The 27,632-nt window shown below is 42.1% G+C and overlaps 1 protein-coding gene and 1 pseudogene across 1 annotated transcript in view; both read right to left on the reverse strand.

The window, feature by feature from the left end:
• Window positions 1-492: 492 nt before the first annotated feature.
• On the reverse strand, window positions 493-23,377 carry LOC117437998 (borealin-2-like; annotated as a pseudogene).
• A 2,467-nt stretch (window positions 23,378-25,844) lies between these two features.
• Window positions 25,845-27,632, reverse strand: part of LOC117438020 (alanine aminotransferase 2-like) — a 41,249-nt gene continuing 39,461 nt past the window's right edge. The window contains exon 11 of the mRNA XM_034073373.1: window positions 25,845-26,514. Coding sequence (XP_033929264.1) covers window positions 26,424-26,514 — 91 coding nt within the window. The 3' untranslated portion in view covers window positions 25,845-26,423. The remainder of the gene's footprint in view (window positions 26,515-27,632) is intronic.

Below are 27,632 nucleotides of genomic sequence, written 5' to 3' on the forward strand. Positions count from 1 at the left end.
TTAAAGTGCTATTCAAGAATTTAGAAACTCACACTTCAGTTTAATTGCAGAGTTAGATTCAAGGAGATTGGTACTGGGAAGACTAAAGATGAGTAGTAAGCACTACATTCTGCTTGTGGTGTGCATGGACAAATGACATTAGAGGTCTATACTTACAAAGAGTTATGTAAAAATCTCAGAGTCCTATATAGAACAGGAGAGTTACAATTTATTTCCTACATAACAACCTATTACTGTTCATTTTACCGTGAATTAAGGTTAGATGTTAACTAAGCCTTTTATAAAGAAGTTGGGAAAAGAATTTTCTTCTGCTTTTGTATCCTTCACAGAGATAACAGGAATTTAATAATATACATCACATTGTAAGCTTTTATATAAAAACATTTACTGGGTAGTATACAGCTTTATTAAGACATTATAGACATTCCCTACACACTTCAGAGCAAGCAAGAAAAAGCTGTCGTGAATATTCTGTAATCACAGACATTTCCTTTACCTTGGTTTAGCTGTTGCCTTTCCACATAGTACAATCAGATTACTCTAAGGGGGAAAAATTTATTTTAGTTCAAGCTACCTAAAAGAACTTGACAGAAAAAAGAGAAAAGTCACTATTGCTAATGCAAGCAGCAAGCAAGCACTCCCTCATTCTTTACCTACAGAGGCAGGTCCATGTTATAAAACACAAAACAGCTTCCAGACCTGTAGCTTAAAAGTAGTTACATTCAAGTCTGTAAATACCTGCAAGACTGCAAACTGATTAATTTTTCTTACATCTAGATAGACTTCTAGTGCTTCACATTATTTAATCCAAAAGTCCAGGTACCCTTATCGTCAGAAAAGTCAGGCACTATGTGCTACAAAATTCTGTTCAACTTCATTCTGATTCAAAACAATTTACTTCCCTGTGCCAAAGGTAAGGCCATTAATATTCAGTTGCAGCAGAGAATTAACAAGAGTATAGTTCTTACTCAGCAAGGGACAGAGAATAATAGATTATAACAGGAATTGAAACTTGGCTATAGCTTTGTGAGCCTTTGTGAATATGAGGTAGAGAATGGCAGGAGAGACACCAGAGCCATCTAGAAGGAAGAATTTATGCTTCTGCCCCCCTCCCCATGCAATTACCAAACTGTGCATGCTTATTTAAGTGCATTTATTTTTACAGAATGTCTGTGTGCTGCAGTTCTCCCCTCCCTATTCCTCCCTTGCCCCTCCCTCCAATTTATGCTGACCAATTTAGGCTTAACCTCAGAAGAGTTAAAGCACTTTGAATCTGCATTCATGACAGTATCTCACATGAAAACCTGAGACTAGGTGTCTGAATATTTTTATGTAAGCCTACTAGTTTAAGCTTACCACTAGGTTATGAATATGTTGTACTGTATCTTGATTTAGTAGTAGCACATCAATATTATGGAGGTCTCCATCAGCCATACAGTGTCTACACATTAGGAGAAACATTTTTAAGACAAAAACTATTCTGACAGTTTTTACTTGCATGGCCAACTTTTCTAAAAAAATCATGTGCTTCCCTGCTACACTGAAAAACTTGAGCAACCATTTTAACTTCTGTTTAGCTTTAACTCATTTAGGGATAGCAAGAGCCATCACTCTCAGACTATTCACAATTTATCAACTACTGTAAGTTTAAATTTTTTAAACCCCAAATAACCTTGATGCCTGTCCATCAGCCAGATGAATGTTTACAAACAGAAGTTTTATCTTGAGTTACTGATTTACTTCTTGACATGCCTTGAACTCTTCCACTGGTAGGTACAGTTCTTGAGACAGTCTGTTGTAATCCAGCACTAGAATACAATAAAAATGTTACTCTGAGAGTAACTTCCTATGCCCTGCAGGAATTTTTCAAGCATGAGCAAGTGCAAGTAGGAGCAAACATCCCTAATAGAAAGGCAGTCATGTTTAAATGCTTCCAGTTCTGCCAGAAGACTACAGGAAGTCCATCCATCAGCAGCATGTACTAGCACCACTTGGTAACATTCTATAACCCTGAAACACTGCAGTGACTTCTGAAGCCTGTGTACAGGCCAGTAAGCAAACTGACATTTGCACCACTTGGTAACAAGAATATCCACTCTCCAGTATCAACAGTGAATGCTTACAGGTTTGGAAAGAGGAAACTTCATGCCTCAGGGTTTAAGATAAGGTATGTGCTGTATCTGTCTACTACAGAGGGAGATACTATGAAAGCTGCTAACTCTGACAGGTACAGGGCAAGCCTTGTGCCGTACAAAATTCCTAAGCTTATTTCATGATGCAGTTGTTCATATTCCACTTAAAAATGTAAGATTTGGGTATGTTCTACATGGAAATGAACCTCTGGTATTTATAGCAGGCCAAGGTGAAACTAAGCCACTTGCTGGTTTCATGACCCATTTAAGTTCTCCATCCCTCTACTTCAGTTGATGACTTATGCCAAAACCAAATTCTGTAGTGTGTGGGGAATTATAATAACTGAAAACCTTAATGGTTCAATATGCAAAGAACTGATTGTAAGTTTATGTGATTGGGGGTTGGGAAGGTGATGGTTTTTTTTTTAACACAGCAGTATTGGTGACATTTTAATTAAGTTTGGGCTCTGAGAATTAGTTTAAATTGTAAAATATACCTTCACAAAACAGTGAGTGGGAGTAGAATTTATATTCTAAATTTTTGGGGTTTTTGATTGGGTTTTTGTTTGTTTGGTTTTTTTTTTTTTTGAAACTGGCTTAGTTACAACATCAAATCCTGTACCTCTGTAAGAACCTAAGTTAACACCCACACTCAGAACGGGAGGTGTGTGACTGGTTCACATCCCCACTACCAAGTGGCAGACCATGAAGACCTATTAAGTCTAGGTTGATGATGATTGATATTAATGTAGATCTATAGTGTCTTGGTATTTAACAAAATTATTTATTAAGAACAAGCCAAAAAACCTTGTACCTTTTAGATATCTTTGTGGTGACTTTGAAATTTGTGGTGCTACATTCATAAGAGACTTAACAGCCTCAGTCACACCTGAAGAAGAGTGAACAGACCTAATTTAAAAAAAAAAGATAAAATAGAAGTGGTTATTGCTTTTGTTTATTTCTTTTATTTCCTCATCTACTTCTACTGTAACATTTTAGCTACATTTAGGATGAAGGCAGACAGCTAGTGGATTAAAGAACATTGAAGTGCTCTACAAGAAGCATAGTGTATATACATGTGAAGCCCTCCTGAGGTAGACATGATATAATCGGACCTAACACCATAGGGGAATGAAAGTCATTTATGTTAGTAGGTAAGAGAGGGCTGCAATACCCAAGTTGGATATAATTAAGGTAGCACCTGCAGCTTTCTATTTGAGTGTGCAAAGCTTCCTAGGAAGTTTCTTTTTCAGCAGGAAGTAATTTTTCTAATTAGTTCTCAGTATATTTGTCCTGTGTGGTTGACCTGAATCCAGAGAACAAATTTTTCCAGTTTTGAATTTTAACTCAGTTCACAGAAATCTTGATGACAGAAATATACTTCACTATTCCTCTAATCTTCCTTTCCCCACAGCCATTTTGGAGATATTGTAAGGGTATGTGGGTTTGGTCCAGCATTAGTGTATTTGAATAAAAGCAACATTCAAAGGCTGAGATTTTATAGATTTCCCCAGGCAAAGCAGCCTTCTCTAGTTAATTTTGTTGAGCAAAAAGCTCTGTAATCCCAGTTTAAGAAAGCAATTAAAATTTCTTTTAGGCACATTAAACACTGATAGGTTGTTTAACTTGCATTTCTCTGAAAATAATTTGAATGTATCAAGTGTCAATGGATACAAGTATGCACACTGGAGCTGCAGGTGTAGCAAGAGCTTCCAAAAAAAATCATGCAGATATCCACCAAGTTTTTAATTCATTAGATCCTATAGTGAGACTTGAATTTGGTCCATCATGACTGTAAGCAGCTTTAAGGCATTTTTGCAATCCTGCATTGCCCTACTAATGACACCTTGTCATGGTTTAAGCCCAGCCGGTAATTCAGAACCATGCAGCCACTCGCTCACTCCCTTCCTTCTTCCCCACCACTCCCAGAGGGATGGAGAGGAGAATCAAAAGAATGTAAATCCCATGGGTTGAGATAAGAACAGTCCAGTAAAAAAGGCATAATACAAAACTATTACTACTACCACCAATAATAATAACAATAAGGGAAATAACAAGGGGAGAGAATATAAAAGTGTCCTGGGTTTAACAGTAGCAGTCATTTTTTCTTCTTCTTAGTAGCTGGTGCAGCACTGTGTTTTTGACTTTTGGCCTGGAAACAGAGGTGAGAACACTGATGTTTGGTCTGACCAAGGACTTTGTGAGTCTCATGCTCTGCCAGGGAGGAGGGGAAGCTGGGAAGAAGCAGAGACAGGACACCTCACCCAAATTAGCCAGAGGTATTCCATACCACAGCAAGTCATGCCTGGGATGTAACTGGGAGTTACCTGGAAGGGCACATTCTGCTCAGTCAGGCTCGTTTTTGGCGGGTGGTATTGTATTCTCTTCCCTTGTTATTTCTCTTATCATTATTGTTATTGGTGGTAGCAGTAGTGATTTGTGTTATACCTTAGTTACTGGACTGTTCTTATCTCAACCCATGGGAGTTACATTCTTTCCATTCTCCTCCCCATCCCTCAGGGAGTGGGGGGGTGGGGGGGGTGTGGAAGGGAGGAACTGGGGGGGGGGGGGGGGGGAGTAGAAACTGCATGTCTGACTTGCCGACAGGGCTTAAAACACGACAGTTCTTTTTTTGGTGCCCAGCGAGGAGTTGAGATAACGACAGATCTGACCGGAGTGTGTCTAATCATGTTTGTGATAAGCATTCATTGTTTTGGATTAATAGTCACTCGTCACAATGCTGATTTATTGGCTCACAAAGTTGTTTCTCTTGATCTCACAGTTTCAGTATATAATACCTTACTTACAGCCGGTATTTGCTGTGTTAGTATTTTTCAAGTGTGGGGCTTGGGCTAAGGTTCTTGTCTCATTGTACTTTATGATAATGACTTGTAATACAATAGAAGCATTGATCATGGAACTGATCTGGCTTATGTTCCCAGTGTGGTCACCACCTTTATACTTTGGGAGGCATATAATAGAAGTGCTTAGCAATGACACATCTTTTTTCTCCTTCTCAGGTGGTCAACCTGTGAAGAAGACATTCTCTTACCCTCCCAGCCCCCCTCTCAGACTGTTTACAGCATCATTTGAGAGTTTTGAAGTTTCTGAATGGCCTTTTAATACTGTTGAGACCTGTTTGCTGACTGTGATGGGGATCACCACGTTGGCACGCATTCAGAGTGTGTTTTGCCCATGACTATTTCGTCTGATTTCAAGAGTTAAGCAGAGTCAGGTTTGGGTCTTGTCTGGGATTAAACGATGATATAGGAGAACCAAGAGATTTTCCCTGAGGCTGGACAGCCATGAGTGGCAGGGTGCGTGGGATAGTACGGGCAAGTATCTAGGTGAGTGGGCCCCTCCAGTACTTTGGAATTTCAATGCTGAACAAGTGCAAAATCCGGAAAAAATAGTAAAACACTTAAATGAGGTGTGTTGTCATTCTAGCAATACCAGGGACACATACAAGGGTCAAGGCTGATCATCCCATGAGAGCTACGGCTTCAGTCTCTGGTGAACAGGTTCCCAGATGGAGTGGAAGAGCTGATTTCACTCCAGTTCCTGTGATAACAAAGAATGATCCCTTTCAACAAGACTTAAGTGTCCAACATTGTGATGACTATTAGAGGGGCCCTGCCTCCAGCCAGGTGGAGGTAGGGGACAATCAGATTTACTGGACTGTGTGGATCAGATGGCCTGGGACATCAGTCCCACAGGAGTATAAGGCTCTAGTAGGTACTGGTGCACAGTGTACCCTGATGCCATCAAGCTGTCAAGGGGTGGAACCCATCTATATTTCTGGAGTGACAGGAGGGTCCCAGGAGTTGACTGTCTGAAATCAGCCTGACTGGGAAGAAATGGCAGAAGCACCCCATTGTGACTGGTCCAGAGGCTCCAGGCATCCTCGGCATAGACTACCTCAGCAGAGGGTACTTCAAAGATCCAAAAGAGTACTGATGGTCTTTTGGTATTGCTGCTTTGGAGACTGAGGAAATTGAGCAGCTGTCCACCTTGCCTGGTCTCTCAGAGGATCCTTCTGTTGTGGGGTTGCTGAAGGTCGAAGAACAATTGCCAGTCAGGACCACAAGAGTGCACCAGCAGCAATACAGGACCAAAAGAAACTTCCTGATTCCCATCCATAATCTGATCTGTAGTCCCATATGGCCAGTGGGAAAGTCTAAGGGAGAGTGGAGACTAACAGTAGACTATCATGGCGTGAATGAAGTCACACCACCATTGAGTGCTGCCGTACCAGACATGCTAGAACTAAAATATGAACTGGAGCCAAAGGCAGCCAAGTGGGATGCCACAGTGGCAGAAGTTCTTGAGAAATGGAGGAAAATAATCCAAATCCTTCTGAAGGCCAGTTGTGCCATAAAACAGAGTAAGGTCAAGGGATCTGCACAGGAGATTGAGTTTTTGGTAATAAAATGGCAAGATGGACATCACCAGATCCCCACAGATGTGGTCAACAAGATAACAGCAATGTCTCCACCAACTAATAAGAAAGAAACACAAGCTTTCTTGGGTGCTGTGGGGTTCTGGAGAATGCACATCCCAAATTACAGTCTGATTGTAAGCACACTCTATCATGTAACCCGGAAGAAGAATTATTTTAAATGGGGCCCTGAGCAACAACAAGGCCTTGAGCATATTAAACGCGAGATAGTTCATGCAGTAGCTCTTGGACCAGTCCAGACCAGGCAAGATGTGAAAAAAGTGCTTTACACCACAGCCGAGGAGAATGATCCTACCTGGAGCCTCTGGCACAAAGCTCCAGGGGACATTCGAGGTCAACCCCTCGGCTTTTGGAGTCGGAGATACAGAGGATCCAAGGCCAGCTATACCCCAACTGAAAAAGAGATACTGGCAACCTATGAAGTGGTTCGAGCTCCTTCAGAAACGTTGGCACTGAAGCACAGCTCCTCCTGGCACCTTGTTTGCCTGTGCTGGGCTGGATGTTCAAAGACAAGGTCTCCTCTACACATCATGCAACTGATGCTACATGGAGTAAGTGGGCTGCACTAATTACACAGTGAGCTTGAATAGGAAATCCCAGTCGTCCAGGAATTCTAGAAGCCATCATGGACTGGCCAGAGGGCAAAGATTTTGGAATGTCACCAGAGGAGAAGGTGATGCATGCTGAAGAGGTCCCACCATATAATAAACTGTCAGAAAGTGAAAAGCAGTATGCCTTGTTCACTGATGGGTCCTGCTGTATTGTGGGAAAGCATCGGAGATGGAAGGCAGCTGTATGGAGTCCTCAGCGACAAGTTGCTGAAACTGATGAAGGAGAGGGTGAATCAAGTCAATTTGCAGAGGTGAAAGCCATCCTGCTGGCCTTGGACATTGCTGAAAAATGGCCACTACTTTATACTGACTCATGGATGGTGGCAAATGCCCTGTGGGGGTGGTTGCAGCAATGGAAGCAGAACATTGTCAACAAAGAGGTAAACCCATCTGGGCTGCTGCACTGTGGAATGATACTGCTGCCCAGATGCAGAATTTTGTGGTGAAGGTATGCCACATAAGTGCTCATGCACCCAAGAGTTGGGCCACTGAGGAACACCAGAACCACCAACAGGAGGATCAAGCTGCTAAGATTGAAGTGGCTCAGATGGACTTAGATTGGCAGCAACAGGGAGAATTATTCTTAGCCCCATGGGTCCATGACGCCTCAGGCCATCAGGGCAGAGATGCAATATACAGATGGGCCTGTGATCGAGGGGTGGACTTAACAATGAACACTATTGCCCAGGTTATTAATGAGTGTGAAACATGTGCTGCAATTAAACAACCCAAATGGTTAAAGCCTCCTTGGTATGGAGGACTATGGCTGAAGTGTAAATATGGGGAGGCCTGGCAGATTGACTATATCACACTCCCACCAACCCACCAAGGGAAGCGCCATGCGCTTACCATGGTGGAAGCAACCACTGGATGGCTGGAAACATATGCTGTGCCCTCACACCACTGCCCAGAACACTGTCCTGGGCCTTAAGAAACATTTTGTGGTGACATGGCACCCCAGAGAGAATTGAGTCAGACAATGGGACTCATTTCCAGAATAACCTTATAGGCACTTGGGCCAAAGAACATGGCATTGAGTGGGTATATCACATCCCCTACCATGCACCAGCCTCTGGCAAAATTGAACCGTACAGTGGACTGTTAAAAACTACACTGAGAGCAATGGGTGGGGGAACTTTCAAGCATTGGGATACACATTTACCAAAGGCCACCTGGGTGGTCAACACCAGAGGATCTGCTAACAGGGCTGGCCCAGCCCAGTCAGAACTTTTACATATTGTAGAGGGGGACAAAGTTCCTGTGGTGCACATGAAGAATTTCCTGGGGAAGACAGCCTGGATTATTCCTGCTTCAGGTAAAGGCAAACCCACTCGTGGGATTGCTTTTGCTCAGGGACCCAGATATACTTGGTGGGTAATGTGGGAAGATGGGGAAGTCCAATGTATACCTCAAGGGGATTTGATTTTAGGGGAAAACAGCCAATGAGCTTAATTATATGCTGTTGCCTGCTGTGTAACATTTTTATAGCCCATCAACTAGATGTCTTAAGGTCACCAGTGACTAGCCCTGACTTCCCTCTGACCAACATCCCAACAGAGAATGAATTTTGATAGAACCAGACGAGTTCTGCAGTAAAGAAATGATCAGCATCAGCAGACAACGATCCAGCACTGCACACAACCTCTCCTGCCCCAAAGGACTCTTACAAGAGATGGAACCTGACATCATGGACCGAAGACTCAGCAGCATTGGTCCATGCACTAAGAAATGATCTCTTTCTCTCTATCTGTGTGTGATGTGGATGTATATATAAGAGCGATGGTGTACTGAAAATGTGGGATCTGAGCATGACATGAATGGTATGGAATAAGGGGGGGGGGGGGGTAAGGGAAAGGGAAGAAATTGGGGGGGGAGTAGAAAATGCATGGCTGACTTGACGACAGGGCTTAAACCACGACAAAAACTAAAAGCAGAAAGGGAAAATAAACCAATAAACACGAGTGAGGATCATCACCCACTGACCAATACCCAGCCTGATCCGAGCCAGTGATCTGGCCTTCTGGGTAACTCCCCCCAGTTTATATACTGGGCATGACGTGCTGTGGTATGGAATACCCCTTTGGCTACTTTGGGTTAGGTGTCCTGTCTCTGCTTCCTCTTGGCTTCCCATGCCCCTCCTCAGTGGCAGAGCACAAGACTGAAAAGTCCTTGATCGGGGTAAGCATTACTTAGCAAAAGTAAAAACATCTGTGTGTTATCAACATTGTTCTCATTCTAAAGATGAAAACACAGCACTGCACTAGCTACTATGAAGGAGAAAAATAACTTACAGCTGAATCCAGGAGACATTTCAGCTATGTAATAATTATTGCAGAACAAATCATTACTCCTAACAAAGCAAGTTTTCCCTTACAGACTCTCTTCCATTCAGTATTGTTTGGAAATTGATACTGATATCACAAATTCAGAACTGTGCACCATTCAGTGTGTGAGAGGTACCACCACATCCCTTCATCAGCTAGAGGTGCTTTTTTGTTCAGGTTCATGTCACTACAATGCATCTGATTCAGGCTTTGGAAGATATCTTTATCAGATGTATTCCTTTTGGTCTCAAATTTCAGCTATTTCATTTGAAAAGAATAATATTCAGCATTCATAGATTCAGGTGAGTTAAGCCATCAAAGATCAGTCTTACCTAGAAAGAATGTTCAGTTTGCCATTTAAACCAGACAACAATGAAACCAATGACTTTGTTCTGGAAATCTGAAAATGCATATGTTAAGACTGCAGCTAAAAGAAGTGCCTTTTTAAGATGAAATTATAGATATTTCCAGAGAGCAATACTGTAAGAATTCCCTAGCGAAAAAAAACACAACACTTAAGCCTCATAGTACTGCCTTTTATAAAGTTCTACATACACATCAAATGTCAAGTTTCATAATGCCAAAAGTTCATCATGAAGTTCTGTACAAACAACCACCTTTGTATTATACATCCTTCCAACCTTTAAGCTTTTTTATAATAAATGCCTGTAACTCCACATGTAATCTTTTAGTCTTTGTTGTCATCTTGCTACATACTTCAGTGTCTGGCTGAGGCACTACATTTCAAAGACAAAATTAATACGCTTGTGCTATTGTACTTGTTGCTGAGGGGGGTGGCTTGAGAAAGGACGCCTGTGGCACCGGAGCGGAGCCTGGGGAGATCAGCGTCCAGAAACCTCACCATAGAGCGACAAGAGGCACTGAGGAAGGAGCCTCAAGTCCTCGACAGGACTTGCAAAGAGCTCAGCTACCGTGAGGAGGTGACTCACCGGGGGCGGAGACAGGAGGAGTGGCACCAACTGTGAGTGGTTAAAAATCTACCCAGGGAGCGCGGTGAACAGAGCGGGCAAACAGAGCAGGTCGAGGCAGTTTGCGTGGCAGTTCGTGCAGGCAGGCGAGCGGGATGGTGAGCACTTGTCGTACGACCAGGGTTCGGTCTGGGAGCTCTGCCCCGGCCGCCCCGGTGGTGGCCAGCGTAGGCACCCAGACAGAGCCGGTAAGTAGGGAGGTTGCGGTGCAGAGCTTGGAGTGTAGAGAGAGTCTGCACTGGTCTTGTGAGGGAAAGGTGCAGAATGGGCAGGGCTGCACTCGGTGCTCCCTGATGGAGATCCTCCTCCAGCAGGTGGCTGAGCTACGGCATGCTATCAGTAAGCTGCAAGATGTCAGGGAAGCTGAGAGGAAGCAGGACTGCTTGCGCCAGGCCCAAACAGCACAGGGGCCTCAAGCTTCCCCTCTAACTCATGGAGGAAAGAAGGAGGCTGTTAACCCGGGAAGCTGGGAATTGGTACAAAAAAAAAATAACATCAAAAGGAGGAAGAGAGCAATTAAAAGCAAGGGGCTTCCTCCTAAATCTACTGTACCCACCCAGAACCGCTTTGCTGTCCTGCAGGGGGCTGATGAGGAAATGCACTTGCACCAGAAACAGTCGGCTGGTGCACTGGTACAGAAGATCTCTACTGGTGCCGCCAGGAAAAAGCAGCGGGTTGTAGTAGTAGGGGACTCTGCCTTGAAAGGGACAGAAGCACTCATCTGTTGGACTGACCCGGTCACAGGGGAGATGTGTTGCCTACCTGGGGCATGGATCAGGGATGTTGCAGAGAGGCTGCCTGATCTAGTAAATCCCACTGACAATTACCCACTTCTAGTGATACATGTGGGTGCTAGGGATATAGATAGTAATAGCCTGAGGAGTATAAAGAAGGACTCAGAGCCCTGGGAGAGGTGGTCAGGGGTTCTGGAGCTCAGATAGTCTTTTTGACAATTCTCCAAGACACCGGGGAGGACCCTCCAAAGGCAAGGAGGATAGGACAGGTTAATAAATGGTTAAAAGGGTGGTATCATAGTCTGGGGTTTGGGTGTCTTGGACATGGGGCCCACATTTGTAGGCCAGGCCTACTGGGGGCTGGTGGAGCTGCTCTGATAAAGAAAGGGAAGAGTGGTTTTGCTGGGAGGCTTGCCAGACTTGTCAAGGATGCTTTAAACTGGATGTGTTGGGGGAGGGGAGCATCATTCCATCCCAACACACCCAGTCAGTTGCCAGCACCTATAATACTCTGAGCAATGTAGTAATATTCTAGCCCCTCCAGCCACTGAGCTGGATTCATTTGGAGCTCGCCTCAGATGCCTCTATACAAATGCCCGTAGCATGGGGAATAAACAAGAGGAATTAGAGATGTGGGCACATCTACGGAGCTATGATATAATAGGCATCACCGAAACATGGTGGGATGGCTCCTTTGACTGGAGTGTTGGAATGGAAGGTTATAGGCTTTTTAGAAAAGACAGGCCCGGTAGGAGGGGAGGGGTAGTTGCCCTTTATGTTAGGGATAGGCTGGAGAGTATGGAACTCTATCTGGGGACAGGTGATCAGTTAACATAAAGTTTGTGGGTCAGGGTTAAGGGGAAGTCAGTGATGGGACACATTAGTGTGGGGGTATGTTACAGACCGCCTGATCAAGAGGAACCTGTGGATGAAGAACTTTACAGACAAATAGGAAAAGCCTCACACTCACAGGCCCTTGTTCTCATGGGGGACTTCAACCACCCTGACATCTGTTGGGGCAAAGGTATGGCCCAGCACAAGCAATCCAGGAGGTTTCTCAATTGTGTGGAAGACAACTTCCTTCTGCAAGCAATAAAGGAGCCGACGAGAGAGGTGCCCTGCTTGACCTCGTGCTCACCAGCAGGGAAGGGCTCGTTGGAAATGTGACTCTCCAGGGAAGTCTTGGATGCAGTGATCATGAGATGGTCGAATTTGAGGTCCTCAAGACAATGAGAAGAGCGTGCAGTAAGCTCACTGCCCTGGACTTCAAGAGAGCAGACTTTTACTGTTTGTAAATCTGTGTGAATTAGTTACCAGAAGTGTAGATATTGTATTTCATTATGAAATTAATTTACTACACAGTTTAGCCCTGCTTAGCTTAAAATACATTATATTTAAAACAATTGATTTTTCAAACAAACAGCATGCCATTGGCCTGCCCAGTCATGAATCTTGTAGGGTTCACAGCTGGTCAGAACTGGTAAAACCCTTATGTTGTTTGTTGAGAATAAACTTACTTTTTAGGTGGTTTTTTTTTTTTTTTTTTTCAGAAATATGTTTGGCATCATCATATTCAACAATTACAGTTTCCTTAACTAGAAATACATTAGAAAGACAAGGAAAATAAAAAGAATTTTCATGAAGAGCACAAAAGACTACTTCAAACTCATTTGTTTGAAGCCTATTTACCTAGTGACATCTACCTATCAGTTCTGCTGTCTGATAGCCATTCACCTGGATCAGAGTTGAAAGCAAACTATGTGTGACACACATAACAGTTAGAAGACGCTAGATACCCCTTCAACCCTCAGACCAAATAGAATTACTTTTCAGTAACAGCATCCTTCGTATTGCGTATTTTGGAGTATAAGGAGAAATGGTATTTAGAACAGTGTGACATTCGTAAAAAATTTATTGCAAGCACAACATATATTGATATAAGGAAAGCAAGTGCCTGGAAAACATAGGGTTAAAATACTTTTAACTTAACTTAGGTCTAAGATAGAGAACAATGTTTGTGTTGTAAGTCTGTGGTGTGATAACACAATTTATTAGTCTTACTAACAAGAGTGTATTATTTCTTTCCATCTTTCTAATGAGTGAATTATTTCTTACCATCCTTCTAATTATCAGTTAGTTTGGAGACAGTGGCTCCCTAACATCTGCTAGTTTAGGATACTCCTTGTCTGCCCTATCCAGTTCTACTTGCAATAAATTTTGTATGAAGGTCACACTGTTCTAAATCTTTGCCAGCTATGAGAAACTTGCAGATACGGTTGGTTTCAGCTCATTTCTGATTACTGGAGCATCCAACTGTGCCAAAGGTGAAAAGTGCACCCTGAGGAAGACTACTTACTTCATCTTGAAGATGCCTGCTCACGACCAGCAGAGGGCAGTGCACAAGCTCCAAAAGGGAGACTTATGATAACGAGTTCCTAAACTAATTGTAATATCCCCACCGAACTCTCTCGGGAACTTAATGAATATGCATGTTTGTGTGTAATAAATATCTGCTTGCTTAACCCCTCGATGTGCAAGTTAGGAGGAGCAATCCCCCTTGCACCCAGCGCTGTAATAAACATACCTGCTTTATAACTCTCTCTGAGTTTGTAGAGTCTGACTCCGTGCTTCCATTTGGCAACCCAGATGAGACAATCTCTGTCTAGCTGCGGGACCTGATGAGGACAGGACTTCTCTGGGCACCCCCGAGATTTCTCAGGAGCACTCCCCCACTCACTCAGATCACCACAGGGGCAGACAAGGACCATCACTAGTGAATCATCAGGTATGTTTGAACCAGGTAAAGGGGATACCTATAAGTCATAAGGAGATGTTCTGTGTGAGGTAAAGAGCGTGGGTTTGGTAGGGTATTGATACAAGGGGGGTAGGTAAAGGCGTATACCTGGCTGCTGGTATGCACCCACAAGAAGCAGGGGGCATCTTGTGGTCTGGGTCCTACAAGACACAGGGGGTGTCTGTGGAAATGGTTTGGGTCGACTTCATATAGGTAAAGGTGTATACCTGGCTTCTAGTGTCCGTTTGGTATATACTCACAAGAAGCAGGGGGCATCTTGTGGTTTGGGTCCTACAGGACACAGGGGGTGTCTTGTGGAAATGGTTTTGGATCTTATTGGTATTTGACTTATTTTGTGGCTTGTTACAGTAATGATTTTGGTCTTGTGATTTTGGTATTGGTGACAGGATGTTATAACTCTGTTGTTAATTGTTTGTTTGATTGAACTTTAGTTTCTGTCTCAAGTGTTGTAACTGAGTGGAGTGTGTCTGTGGGATTCCATGTGTGTATGAATGTGAGACTGATAATGGAAAATCAGCAGAATGAAGAGATCATGCAAAAGAGTCCTTTAGGGTGCATTTTGGCACATTGGAAAGAACTGGGAGGGTCTCCTGGGGGCTCGGTAAATAAAAAAATGTTGGTAAAATATTGTAACAAATTGTCCTGGGTTCAGCAGTAGCAGTCATTTTTTCTCCTTCTTGGTAGCTGGTGCAGTGCTGTATTTTGACTTTCAGGCTGGGAACGGTTGCTGATAGCAAGTATGTTTTGAGTTGCTGCTCAAATGTTTGGTTTGTCCAAGGCCTTTTCTGAGCCTCATGCTCTGCCAGGGAGGAGGGGAAGCCAGGAGGAAGGAGAGACAGGACACCTGACCCAGGCTAGCCAATGAGGTATTCCATACCATAGCATGTCATACCCAGGATGTAACCGGGAGAGACCCGGAAGGGCTGGAGGCTCTGGGGGGATGGAGGAGGTATCGATCGGTGCTCGGTTGGGCAGGGTGGAGTGAGTTATGGGTCGGTGGCTGGTGAGGTGTTGTATTCTCTTCACTTGTTATTTATCATTATTGTTTGTAGTAGTAGTAGCAGTAGTGATTTCTGTTATACCTTAGTGATTAAACCATTCTTATCTCAACCCGTGGGGGGCTACATTCTTTGCATTCTCCTACCTAACTCTCTGGGAGTTGGGGGAGCAAGGGGTGGAGCGAGTGCACAAGCTGTGCGGATTGGTTTAAACCACGACACAAATGGTGGCCTTTGTATACTTTGGAAGATCAGGAAAAATGGCCTAAAAATGGAACTCTGAACTATAATACATTGTTACAGTTAATGTTGTTTTGAGGGGGCAAGGAAAATGGGATGAAGTAATGTATGCAGATATGTTTTTCACTTTAAGAAACCACGTGGAGTGACAGACAGAATGCGAAATTAATATAGCTCCGCCAGACCCCTTAATTTTGGCTTTGGTAAAGGACAGGGAAAAACAGATAGCTAAGCTGGAGAGCTGTTGTTCAGCCTTTGATATTGGGGGAATGATGTTTAAAGTTGTGAAATACTAATTTACTCCTCTAAACAAGGTAACAAGGTTTTATTGAGGGACAAAGTCAATAAAGCAAAAGCAAACAGCGCTGTGCGCATGACCGTAGCCAGAGGCGCAAATCATTAGTGTTTGTTAACAGGTTTATATACTTTTGCTATTGCATTAGTCACATACGTATTCATAATCCCTGCATATAGGCAGGGAACATTATAACTAAGTCCAGGAACTTATTATCGTAAGTCTCCTCTTGGCATCTGCACATTGCTCTTCAGCGATTGTGGGCAGGGGTCTTGAGGATGAAATAAGCAGTCTTCCTCCTGTGAGTAGGCGTCCCCAAGATGAAGTAAGCAGTCTTCCTCACAGTATATTTTTACCTTTGGCACAGTTGAACACCCCAGTAATCACACAACTCGCTAAAACCAGCTATAGCTGTAATTATTCTGATAACTAGCAAAGATTTAAAACAGTGTGACCTTCCTGCAAAATTTATAGCAGGACAGGCAGACAAGGAGTATCCCAAGCTAGCAGATGTTTGGGAGGCTCTGTCTCTAAACTGATAAGTAGAAGGATGGTGTGAAATAACTCATTCGTGGAGTCACTAAATCTTGTTATCTCACCACAGACTTACAACACAAACTGTTTTTTAAAGCTAAAGATACTTTAGAGGACTAGTGTGAAACAATTAACTCATGTTTAATGGGGCTACTAAATTCCACAGACTAATAACATAAACATTGTTCTCTTTCTACAGCCTAAGTCAAGCTAAAAAGTACTTTATATTTTCCAGGCACTAGCTTTTCTTATATCAGGCACACACACCCCCCCCTTTTCTCTTTACCTTTACAGATTATTCTACTATGCAACTCCGTTTTGCTCATCTTGTGTCTTTATCGAGCTTTGTTTTTGTTACTATAAACTTGTATAGTTATATCTACATAACCACACATGTGATAATTGTGAAAGCCAATACATTTATGTGTTTATCACAAAGTTAGGAAAAAAACAAAGTAATCAGGAAGATAGGTTGGAAAGTTATGTATGAGAGGTACCTCCGAGAGGAGCACTCTCTGCATCTGTCTTATCTGATATTGTTAAGGAGGAAGAGATGACTGTCACTGGCAACAAGTAGCAGATGTACATTCAGAGTTAAGAAAGGGTTAAACCAGAAGTGCTGTTGCAGAGGCAGGCATCTGAAGCCCCTGCAGAGCAGGGTGAGCAACTGTGAGGATAAAAAAAGGGAAAACCAAGGGGGAAAGGAGGGGAGCTCAAGCAGCTCCTGTTTTTGAGCATGGGATGAGTGCTGGGGCAGGCAGACAAGTGGGAACAGACATGTTGACATACAGGACTGAGGGCTTGTTGGATAAATGCAGACAGGAGTGAAGGGGGAAACATGGATAGCATATAGGAATCAGGAATAGGTAGAAAAAAAAAACCTGAGTCATGGTATAGCCGGCTGCGGTGGTTGCTTTGAAACTGGTGGAGGAGGAATGTCAGAAGGAGGTGGGGGAGGGAATTCTTACCAGATCAGTGTGCGTGCTGTGGGGAGTTTGGACATTGGAAGTGAGGCTGCCCTGGGGACTTAATTGGAACTAGATTGATGGGGACCTGGGGAATCTACCCTAGCAGATCCACGGGTTAAATTAAAGCTAGGGACTAGAGGAAATAAAGTGGAATTTTTAGTGGATACAGGATCACCTTATTCAGTGTTAAATCAGAGGGAAAAAATATTTTTACAGTTGTGGGAGCTACTGGCCACCAAGAAAAAAAAAAGCATTCTTTCTGAAACCTTTAGAACACAAATTGGGAAAACAAATAGGAATGCATAAATTTTTATGCATGCCAAGTTCTCCAAAACCTTTATTAGGGTGAGAAGCAACATTTAAAGAAGGCAAAATGTAATTAAGAGTTAAAAATTATCAATTAATTACAGTTTTGAGTTTATCTTTAATTCAACAGAAAAGCAAACAGGAGGACCTCCCTGAAATAGAAGAAATCCTTAATAAGATGTATCTGGGAGTGTGGGCATCTGAAGTTCCAGGTAAGGTGAAAAATGCTTTGACTGTTAAAGTGAAAATAAAAAAGGGGGGCCTGCCCAATTAGAATAAAAAAATATCCCTTAAAATTCGAAGATCAAAGGGAATCAAACAAATCATTGTTGTGAACTGGAATATAATAATCCTATCTTGCCAGAAAAGAAATATGATGGGAAAAGTTGTGGATTGGTTCAAGATCGTAGAGCAATCAACAAAATTGTAGAGGATATTCATCCAGTAGTAACTAATCTGTATACCTTATTGACTAAATTGAACAATAATCAGAAATGGTTTGCCATCTTGGATTTAAAGGTTGCTTTTTTTTTTTTGCTTACCATTGGCCAAAGAAAGCCAAAATTTATTTGCTTTTGAATGGCCAAATCCTGACACAGGAAAGAAAACTCAACTTGGATGGTATTACCTCAAGGGTTTAAAAACAGTCCAATGTTTTTTTTGAAATCAGCACAAGAACTAGAATCATGGAAGCCATCCACTCAGACGAGGACTCCGTTACAATATGTGGATGACCTATTAATTGCCACAAAAACAAAGGAAGAATGTGTCCAGTGGATGGTGGGATTATTGAATTTCCTGGCACTGAATGGTTATCAGGTATCCAAACAAAAGGCCACTATATGAACTGTAAAAAGGAAATCCTCCCTCTTTGGAATGGACTGATTTATCAGAGAGGGCTTTTAGAATTTCAAAAACAGAGCTAATGAGAGCTCCAGCTCTAGGACTTCCAGATGTAAGAAAACCCTTTTGGCTATATTCTTATGAAAAGCAAGTAATAGCCTTGGGGGTCCTTGCTCAGAAACTAGGACCCTATAAAAGGGCAGTGGCATATTTTTCAAAACAGCTGGATGAAGCAAGCAAAGGATGGCCCGGATGCCTAAGGGCTGTGGTGGTGGTTGTCATGAATACTGAAGAGGCTTGCAAATTCACCTTGGGACAAAAGATTACCATACTAGTGTCCCACTTTGTATCAGCAGTCCTGGAGCAGAAAGGAGCCAATTGGTTATCTCCTTCATGTTTCTTAAAATACCAGGCCACCCTTGTGGAACACGATGATATAAAAATTGTGGTCACTAATGTTCTGGATCCAGCATCCTTTTTGCAGAAACAGTCGACAGAACCACTAACACATGACTGCTTGGCCACTGTACAAACTGTATATTCAAGCTGACCAAATTTGATTCTTGGTTTACTAATGATAGTAGCTTCATGAAAAATGGTGAATGAAAGGCAGGATATGCCTTTACCACCACTTCACAGGTAATAGAATCTAAACCTTTACCCATAGACACCTCCACCCAAAAGGCAGAATGAGAGCCCTGGAACTGGCTAAAGACAAAAGGATAAATATTTGGACTGATTCTAAATATGCATTTGGTGTGGTACCTGCACATGGTGCCATGTGGAAAGAACAAGGACTTTTGAACACAAGAGAATCAGATTAAACATGCTACAGAAACTGCTGTTCAGTTACCTGAGGAAGTAGCTATTATGTATTGTAGAGGGCATCAACAAGGTGACCCTAATCAGAAAATTGGAAATAATTTGGCTGATTTCAAAGCCAAATGAGCATCTGAACAATCTAAAATCATGTCCTTAATCCCTGATGGCAAACTAACAATTGAGAAACCTGAACCTAGATATTCAAAAGAGGATAATAAATTGATTGAAGATCTGAAAAGACAGGAAAAGAAAGAGAGTTGGGTTCAGATACCTGATGGACGAATTGTAATCCCCTATAATCAACTCTGGAAGCTAGTTCAGGAGGAACATAATAAAACTCATTGGGGTAGCAACTCTTTGTACAAATATTTAGACAAATTATAGGAAGGAATCTATACACCATAGTTCCATTAGTGACAAAAGAATGTCAGCTCTATCTTAAGAATAATCCTAAAAATGAAAATAGAAATCAAATTGGGACAATTGGGAGAGGAAGTTATCTGGGACAGCAGTGGCAAATAGATTTTTCTGAATTACTGAGAAAAGGAGGTTTTTGATATTTGTTGGTGTTAAAGGATACTTTTTCAGGCTGGCCAAAAGCATTCTCTTGTAGAATAAATAATGCAAGACAAGTAATTAAAACATTACTAAACAAGATAATACCTCATTTTGGAGTACCAGCAGCAATTTCTTCCTACCAAGGCTCTCACTTTAGTGCAAAATTGCTACAAGAACCAAATGGTGCTAGACAGGTTATTGACTTCATAAGGAGTTTGTTCCATAATCACTGGTTCCTATATAGATCAAAGTGGCAGAATTGAAACAGATCTGGAGGAAATTTGGAAATAAACTGAAATATTTCATGATATGACCAAGGATGATAACTCTTGGGGTTTTGAAGAAGTATGGAAAAAGTTGACTTCATGGTTACCTAGTCTCTCCTGTTTGAGGCAACTGGTTGCAGAAATATTAATACTAATTGTTTTAACATTGATTACTTATGGCATGATACAATTATTCTTTTTGGTGTTGTATAAGGTCTGTAATTGATTATGAGGACTGGAAAAGAAAAAAGGTTACACAACAAGTCGAAAGTGGTAAATACTTTGCCAGATCTCCTGAGTAAAATGGAGTTACATAGCAAAAGAATTTACAAAGGTAAAAGAAAATGGGGAACTTAATATAAGGAAAGCAAGTGTCTGGAAAAAATAGGTTTAAAATACTTTTAACTTAGGTCTAAGATAGTGAACAATGTTTGTGTTGTAAGACTGTGGTGTGATAACAGAATTTAGTAGTCTTACTAACAAGAGTGAATTACCATCCTTCTAATTATCAGTTAGTTTGGAGACAGTGACTCCCTAACATCTGCTGCTTGGGAGGCAATAAATTTTGTAGACAAAGGTCACACTGTTTTAAATCTTTGCCAGCTATCAGAAACTTGCAGATATGGCTGGTTTCAGCTAATTTCTGTTTACTGGGGCATCCAACTGTGCCAAAGGTGAAAAGCACACCCTGAGGAAAACTGCTTACTTCATATTGTGTGCAGTTCTGGTGTCCTCAACATAAAAAGGACATGGAACTGTTAGAACAAGTCCAGAGAAGGGCCACAAGGATTGTCAGGGGACTGGAGCACCTCCCGTAGGAAGACAGGCTGAGAAAGTTGGGGCTGTTCAGCCTGGAGAAGAGAAGGCTGCATGGAGACCTCATAGCAGCCTTCCAGTATCTGAAGGGGGCCTACAGGGATGCTGGTGAGGGACTATTCATTAGGGATTGTAGTGATAGGACAAGGGGTAACAGGTTGAAACTTAAACAGCAGAGGTTTAGATTGGATATAAGGAAGAAATCCTTTACTGTTAGGGTGGTGAGGTGCTGGAATGGGTTGCCCAGGGAGGTTGTGAATGCTCCATCCCTGGCAGTGTTTAAGGCCAGGCTGGATGAAGCCTTGGGTGATATGGCTTAGTGTGAGGTGTCCCTGCCCATGGCAGGGGGGTTGAAACTAGATGATCTTGAGGTAATTTCCAACCCTAACTATTCTATGATTCTATGATTCATCTTGAAGTCCCCTGCCCACATGAGGAAGACTGCTTACTTCATCTTGAAGACCCCTGCCCACGACCAGCAGAGGGCAGTGCACAAGCTCCAAAAGGGAGGAAACTTATGATAATGAGTACCTAAACTAATTGTAATATCCCCACTGAACTCTCGGGAACTTAATGAATATGCATGTTTGTGTGTAATAAATATCTGCTTGCTTAACCCCTCGATGTGCAAGTTAGGAGGAGCGATACCCCTTGTACCTGGGCCCATAATAAACATACCTGCTTTATAACTCTCTCTGAGTTGTAGAGTCTCATTTTGTGCTTCACTAGGATGAACAGATTCCGATGGAAAGAAATGCTCACATTTTTACACAAAGAAAATGCTAGACTTGTAATTATTCCATATCTCTTCAGGCTTTAAGTAAAATGACTTAAGAGCACATGTGAAATAAGGTGCTGGACTCTATACACTGTTACCAACTAATTCTACACCCTGTGTTACACAGGTCAGTCTACTTGAAGGTACTGAGTGAATCCCTGCAGTGCAATACCACTGCCGATAAGCTAATGTACTCAGCACACAAAGCAAACTTTTATATAAAAGACACCAAGTTTACAGGTTTTCTTGCATCAGTCAGGGGTACATCATGCTGTAATGGTGTCTGCATCCCTCACAAATATAAGGCCATGCACGCTGCTGTGGTTTAACCCCAGACAAAGGCAGACAGTGGCTTAATTTCCTCTGCCTCCAAAGCAGCTAACCACTCATTCCCAGTCAGGTTGATTTCAGATTGACCACTTCCCACCACAGGCAGGTGTTCAACCAGGAAAGCAGTGCTCCATCACACCTCATGGTGACTCGGGAAGGCAAATGTCATTCCTTCCAGAGTCCCCTCCTCCTTCTTGGGACCCCAACCTCCTCGCTAGTGGGTGAGAGGCAGAAAAGGCCTTGGCTTTGTGAGCACTGTTCAGTGGTAAACAACCACCCTGGGTCATCAACACTGTTCTCTGGCTAAAGCCAAAACGTTGCACTGTATCAGCTACTGGGAAGAACATTAACTGTATCCCAGGTGAAACTAGGACACGTACTTACCAAGCAAGTCTTTTAATTTTCCTGATGGCAATCGGCATCTTCAGCAGCTCCACCATAAACACCTTCTCAGCTGTTTGCAAAAGCGAATCAAGTTCTTTCTTAATTTCCTGGATATTTTCCTTGGCTTTTAAAAAAAAAACAGGCTCTTACTGATATGCGGATAGACTCCACAATTTGTTAAAGTTGTAAAGTAGGTATGCTTTATTCAGTGCTAAGGCGCATGGGGGATAGCTTCTCCAAAGGCATGTGCACCTCAGAGTCGTTTTCCCTCTACATTTATCCTCTAAAGTTATACGTATACATGAGGTTGCACAACATGCCTATATATATTCATGTCCTATTCCCGCTTCGTGTTATGAGCTAAAAGGTCCTTTGTGCTTGCGCAGTGCCTCCTGGTGGTCGTGGGCGAGGGTCTCAAGATGAAGTAAACGAGTCTTCCTCGAGCCTGAACTTTTCACCCTTAGTCGTTATGCATGCTCCCTGGAGGTTTGGTCGTTGTCCAAACCACAAAGTCGATTTCAGCTGGCCTGGGCGTCCAAAGGACGGGAAACAAGTCATGGTCCTACCTCTTAACAATAGTCTTTACATCTTGTTCTAGCATACGCGGTGAGTACAATAAGCATGAACGACCAGTAACATTGTTAAGCAAGCGGCTTAACCCTAACCCTCCTGCATATCGGTTAACCCTTCGCATCATTACCTCCATATGTGTTACATGTTTCCGAGTACCAGGACTGCTAGGCCGCATTCAAAAGTAAAATAACAACGCTTTACGCGGATAGTCTGAGGCGGGAGCCCTCCTGAGGCTGACAGGAGCATAGCCCGCCCACCAGCGAGCTGAGGCTCGTGTATTCCTCAAGCCCCGCCGGCCAGCGAGGGCTCAGGAGCCGAGCGGCGCCCCTCAGGAAGAAGCGGGCCGTTTCCTGCTCCTCGCCGTCGGCCTTGGCCCGGCTCCTGCCCGGAGGCTCACCTCGTTGGGACCCACCGTTTTCCCCCCACCGGCCAGGCAGGGGCAGATGTGCAGGCGCCACTGGTACTGCCACAGTGCCCACTTCATCACCTATGAGGGCTGACGCCTGTCACAGACCAGGGGCAGCCCCGAGGCCCTTAGCGCCATTCCCGACCCTACCCTGCTGGTCGAAGTTGCCGAGGAAGAGTGTGATGCGCTGATTCATAGAATCATAAAATCAACTAGGTTGGAAAAGACCTTGAAGATCATCAAGTCAAACCATTCCCCCAGCACTGCTAAGGCCACCACTAAACCATATCACTGGGGGCCTTGTCTACACATTTTTTGAACACTTCCAAGGACATTGATTTCACCACTTCCCTGGGCAGCCTGTTCCAATGCCTGATTACCCTCTCTGTGAAGAAATTTTTCCTAATATCCAGTCTAAACCTCCCCTAGCACAGCTTGGGGCCATTACTTCTTGTCCTATTGCTTGTTTCTTGGGAGAAGAGACTAACCCCCACCTCACTACAACCTCCTTTCAGATAGCTGCAGAGAGTGATAAGGTCCCCCTGAGCCTTCTCTTCTCCAGACTAACCCCCCCCCCCCCCCCCAAGTTCCTTCAACCAAGGGACATCCTATGTCACTCAAAAAACAGCTGTAACAAAATCTGACTGACAATTCATAATACAGATTATGAATTAAAATCAGATCATGGTGCTCTTGTTTGTAAAACAACCTACTTCCTCAAAAAACAGGAAAATGTTTCTGCTCCAGAAAACACTCAAGTACTCAATACAAATAAGTATCTGTAGGAGAATCAAACTTAGAAGCATGCATTTGAAAGTAAGGATTGTCTGTTACTAATGAAATATTTCAAAGACATTGAAAATAAGCATCTTTTCTTAGGTTTACAGGATTGTTCCACAAAAATGTACATTAACCTTATCTGAATACATACAAATATTGTGGATGGATAATAGAAATCACCACCCTTCCATATAAGATGCATCAGGAACAAATAGTTATCCCTTATAATGTCAGAAACATAAAGGGCACCATAATAGAATGTTTAGAAAAAACACAGTCGATGATATTATATTTTGATTTAAAAGTGTAAGAATTGCTGTCCCAACTTAAAAAAAAAGCCTTTCACACCTGTAAATTATTAGAAACTTGTAAACCTTTAAATTTTTTCCAGAACTATCAGGTGCAAATGCAAGGCAAATAAAAAACCTGTTGACTTATTAGATTACAAACACTACCACTATTTAGCTGCAGTTACAAAAATATTAAAAAATATTCTAACTCCTGTTGTTAGATCTTAGCTTCAACCTACACTGCATTACTAGTCCAAAGCCAGATCTGATTCGGACACATTCCTAGAACAGGAATGCGCTGTTTGCCTTATTTTTACATCAATATTCTGACCTCTTAGGATGGTTTTGCTTTCTGAATTTGTTTTATTAGTGCATATTAAGGATGTAGAGAGTGCTAACAGATAAAAGGTTGCATTTATCAACAGATAGTAGCAATATAAGTGTTCTCAGTCTGCTGACCTCCAAAAAGTCCATTTCTATATGGATAAAAGGAATTTTTTTTTTGTTCTCTAAGCCTCCATAGTAGCTTTGTCTAGCAGTGTGCCATTTTAATTTATGAACCTGGAAACACTGGTAGGTGACTGAGAAGTACTAAATTCTTCTCACAGACTTCAGTAAAGAACTGTGAGAAGTACATCAGCTGCTAATGCTATGTCATAGACCAGTGGCTGCTGTTGCAAGGACAATTATTTGCAGCATCTCATCTTCTGCACATAATAGATTGGCACAGGATTTATCCCTATGGTGATTCTCTAGCCCTTGGCTTTAGTAACCTGGATCAGCATAGGAAGTTGAACCAGCTACAAAGGCAACCTAAGAAAGTGCTAGTAGACATAAAAATGGGTTTATTTCTAAATAATAACTTAAAAATAATAACTAGATTAAATGAGACATTCTTAATGATTAAACATTGTAAATGCTGAGCCTAAGGCCTGACAAATTCTAATCCTTCATGGCTGAATACTGGAAGCTATCTTCTTTCAGTCCTTTATCAGTGCTAGAAGAAGGTGTCCATCTTCTAATTCTAGAGAAACAGAAGCCTTCTTTTGTTGTGCAGGGAAACTGGCATAGATTAGTAGAGTAATATAGCTGTACTCATAGATGGCAACCTTTTTTTTAATACTGGGTTTTAATAAGCACTCAGAGTCATCAGACAGCAGTATGACTGTGGAAGATTTAAGTAAGCTGTACTACTGTCTTGCACCAAGCATAAAGATATTTTCCTTTAAATACGTTTTCCTTCATTAGAAAGCACCCCCAGCCTTTCTCCTGCTAAAGAACATGTTAGTCCTTGCCATTCAAACAGGATTTTGGCCAGCTAATGGGTCTCTTGTGGTTCCAAACAAATGGTGTTCAATGCATATATAAGATATGAGCTAACAGGAAACTCATGGAGTTGTTATGAAAGGAATTGTTTAGTGCTCTTATGCTGGAATAGCGTGTTGAACAGCTAATATTCCTCATCATGTTTTGGTTTCATAAAAATAGGGTTCAAGGAGACACCATGTTCACTCCTCTGATCAGAACTGTATGTTCCAGTCATATTATGCTGTGATGGCAGGATTTCTTTTAGCAGAAGTTCAAAGGTATCTGTACACATCTGTCAAAGATTTTATTTTTTATTTTTTAATAAGCAAACTGTACCTACATTCTTAATCAGATTTGGAGAACACTTCATATTTAACATCACCCAAAAAAAACCCCACCAAAATCACAAACAATACCTATAACGTAGGCTTTTGAATTTTTGTTTAGTAGAATTTTAAGATGGGGAACATGTTCCTAGCTAAACAATTGCTCTTGGCATTTGTTTTGTCAAAAAAACCCACACAACAGTAGCATTTTTAATGAGCAACTCCTTTCCCCAGCCTATTGAGTCAAAAGTCCCTGACTATAGCTTCCAGTCAAGGCACAAAATCCTTCACTGAATCTTTCTTCTCACCACTTTCTTCACGTTCTTCCCTTTCCCTTAAAAAAAAAGTTGGTGTAACAACATCTTCTATACCAGACATTAAATTTAATAGTCCAATAAGTTGTAGCAGTATTGGAAATTGGTTCTACCTAATTTTAATTCAGTTAAATTAGATGAACAGCACATTCTCAGCATATTTTTGTTCATTTTCTGCATTCACCTTGAAGTGGAGGGGATGATGAGAAAAAGCCACAGTAGTTTCATGCATATTTTTCAAGAAACTTTATGTGGAAGTCTTTCATTTTCTCCAGTAGGACCTTCAGCTTCTCTGTTGGAGGAAGAATGGTCATTCTGAAAAATAATATTTAAAGAAAAAAACAAAACAACACACATTATCTTCAAAACAAACTAAACTGTGATCTTTGCACAGATCTTGATTAATCTCGGGACACAGCTAGTAATGTGTTAAATTTAATATCCGTTTTGATGTGATTACCTGATTTCCTGCATTTATGCTCTAATTAAACTATACTATTAAGCTAGAACAATTTGTTTCAATTGGTTAATATACAGGAATTCAAGAATTGTTATTTTCTGTGGAGTGATAAAGAAGGTTATCAGAAATTACAGCAACTCAGTTTCCATTTTTGCAGTAGTTCTGCCAATAACATATATTCTTTGAGCTTTAGGGGCAGGCAGTTATGAGTAAATACACATTTCTTTCTGAGCTGAAAATGTAATTCAGAAGCATTAAAACAATGCAACATCCCACACTGCAGGTTTTAGTCTGGTTTTGGTTTCTTTTTTTTCTGCATATTGAATATGTATGTAAGACCTACAGCACAAAATATTTTTCCCACACTTGTTACAGGCATAGAGTTGCACTAACTTGTTCCTGGAGCTGCATGCACCCAGATACCCAATACAAGTATCTGCATTGCAGAGCTTTCACAGCTAAAGATACCCTCTGCTACTTTGCTTACCAAATAAGACTAAAATCCATTATAAATTCTAGCTATCAGTGGCTCAGCTGGCATAAACTCCTGTTTGTTGGAAGCAAAAGTAATAGAGTTTATGTTGACAGTTCAATATCTTGTTTTGCTAAAGTGAAGAATTATTGTACTGGGTTCAGCTGTAAAAGATATTTTTCTCCTTCTGTCATGGGTTCAGCAGTAGCAATCATTTTTTCTCCTTCTTGGTAGCTGGTGCAGTGCTGTGTTTTGACTTTCGGGCTGAGAACGGTTGCTGATAGCAAGTGTGTTTTGAGTTACTACTCAAAAGTTTGGTTTTGTCCAAGGCCTTTTCTGAGCTCATGCTCTGCCAGGGAGGAGGGGAAGCCAGGAGGAAGGAGAGACAGGACACCTGACCCAGGCTAGCCAAAAAGGTGTTCCATACCACAGCACGTCATGCTTGGGGAGGTAACTGAAAGTTGGCCGGAAGGGGGGGGGTTAGCTCTCTTCCGGGTTGGG

This window comes from Melopsittacus undulatus, chromosome W (assembly GCF_012275295.1).
Source record: "Melopsittacus undulatus isolate bMelUnd1 chromosome W, bMelUnd1.mat.Z, whole genome shotgun sequence".
Classification (NCBI taxonomy): Eukaryota; Metazoa; Chordata; class Aves; order Psittaciformes; family Psittaculidae; genus Melopsittacus; species Melopsittacus undulatus.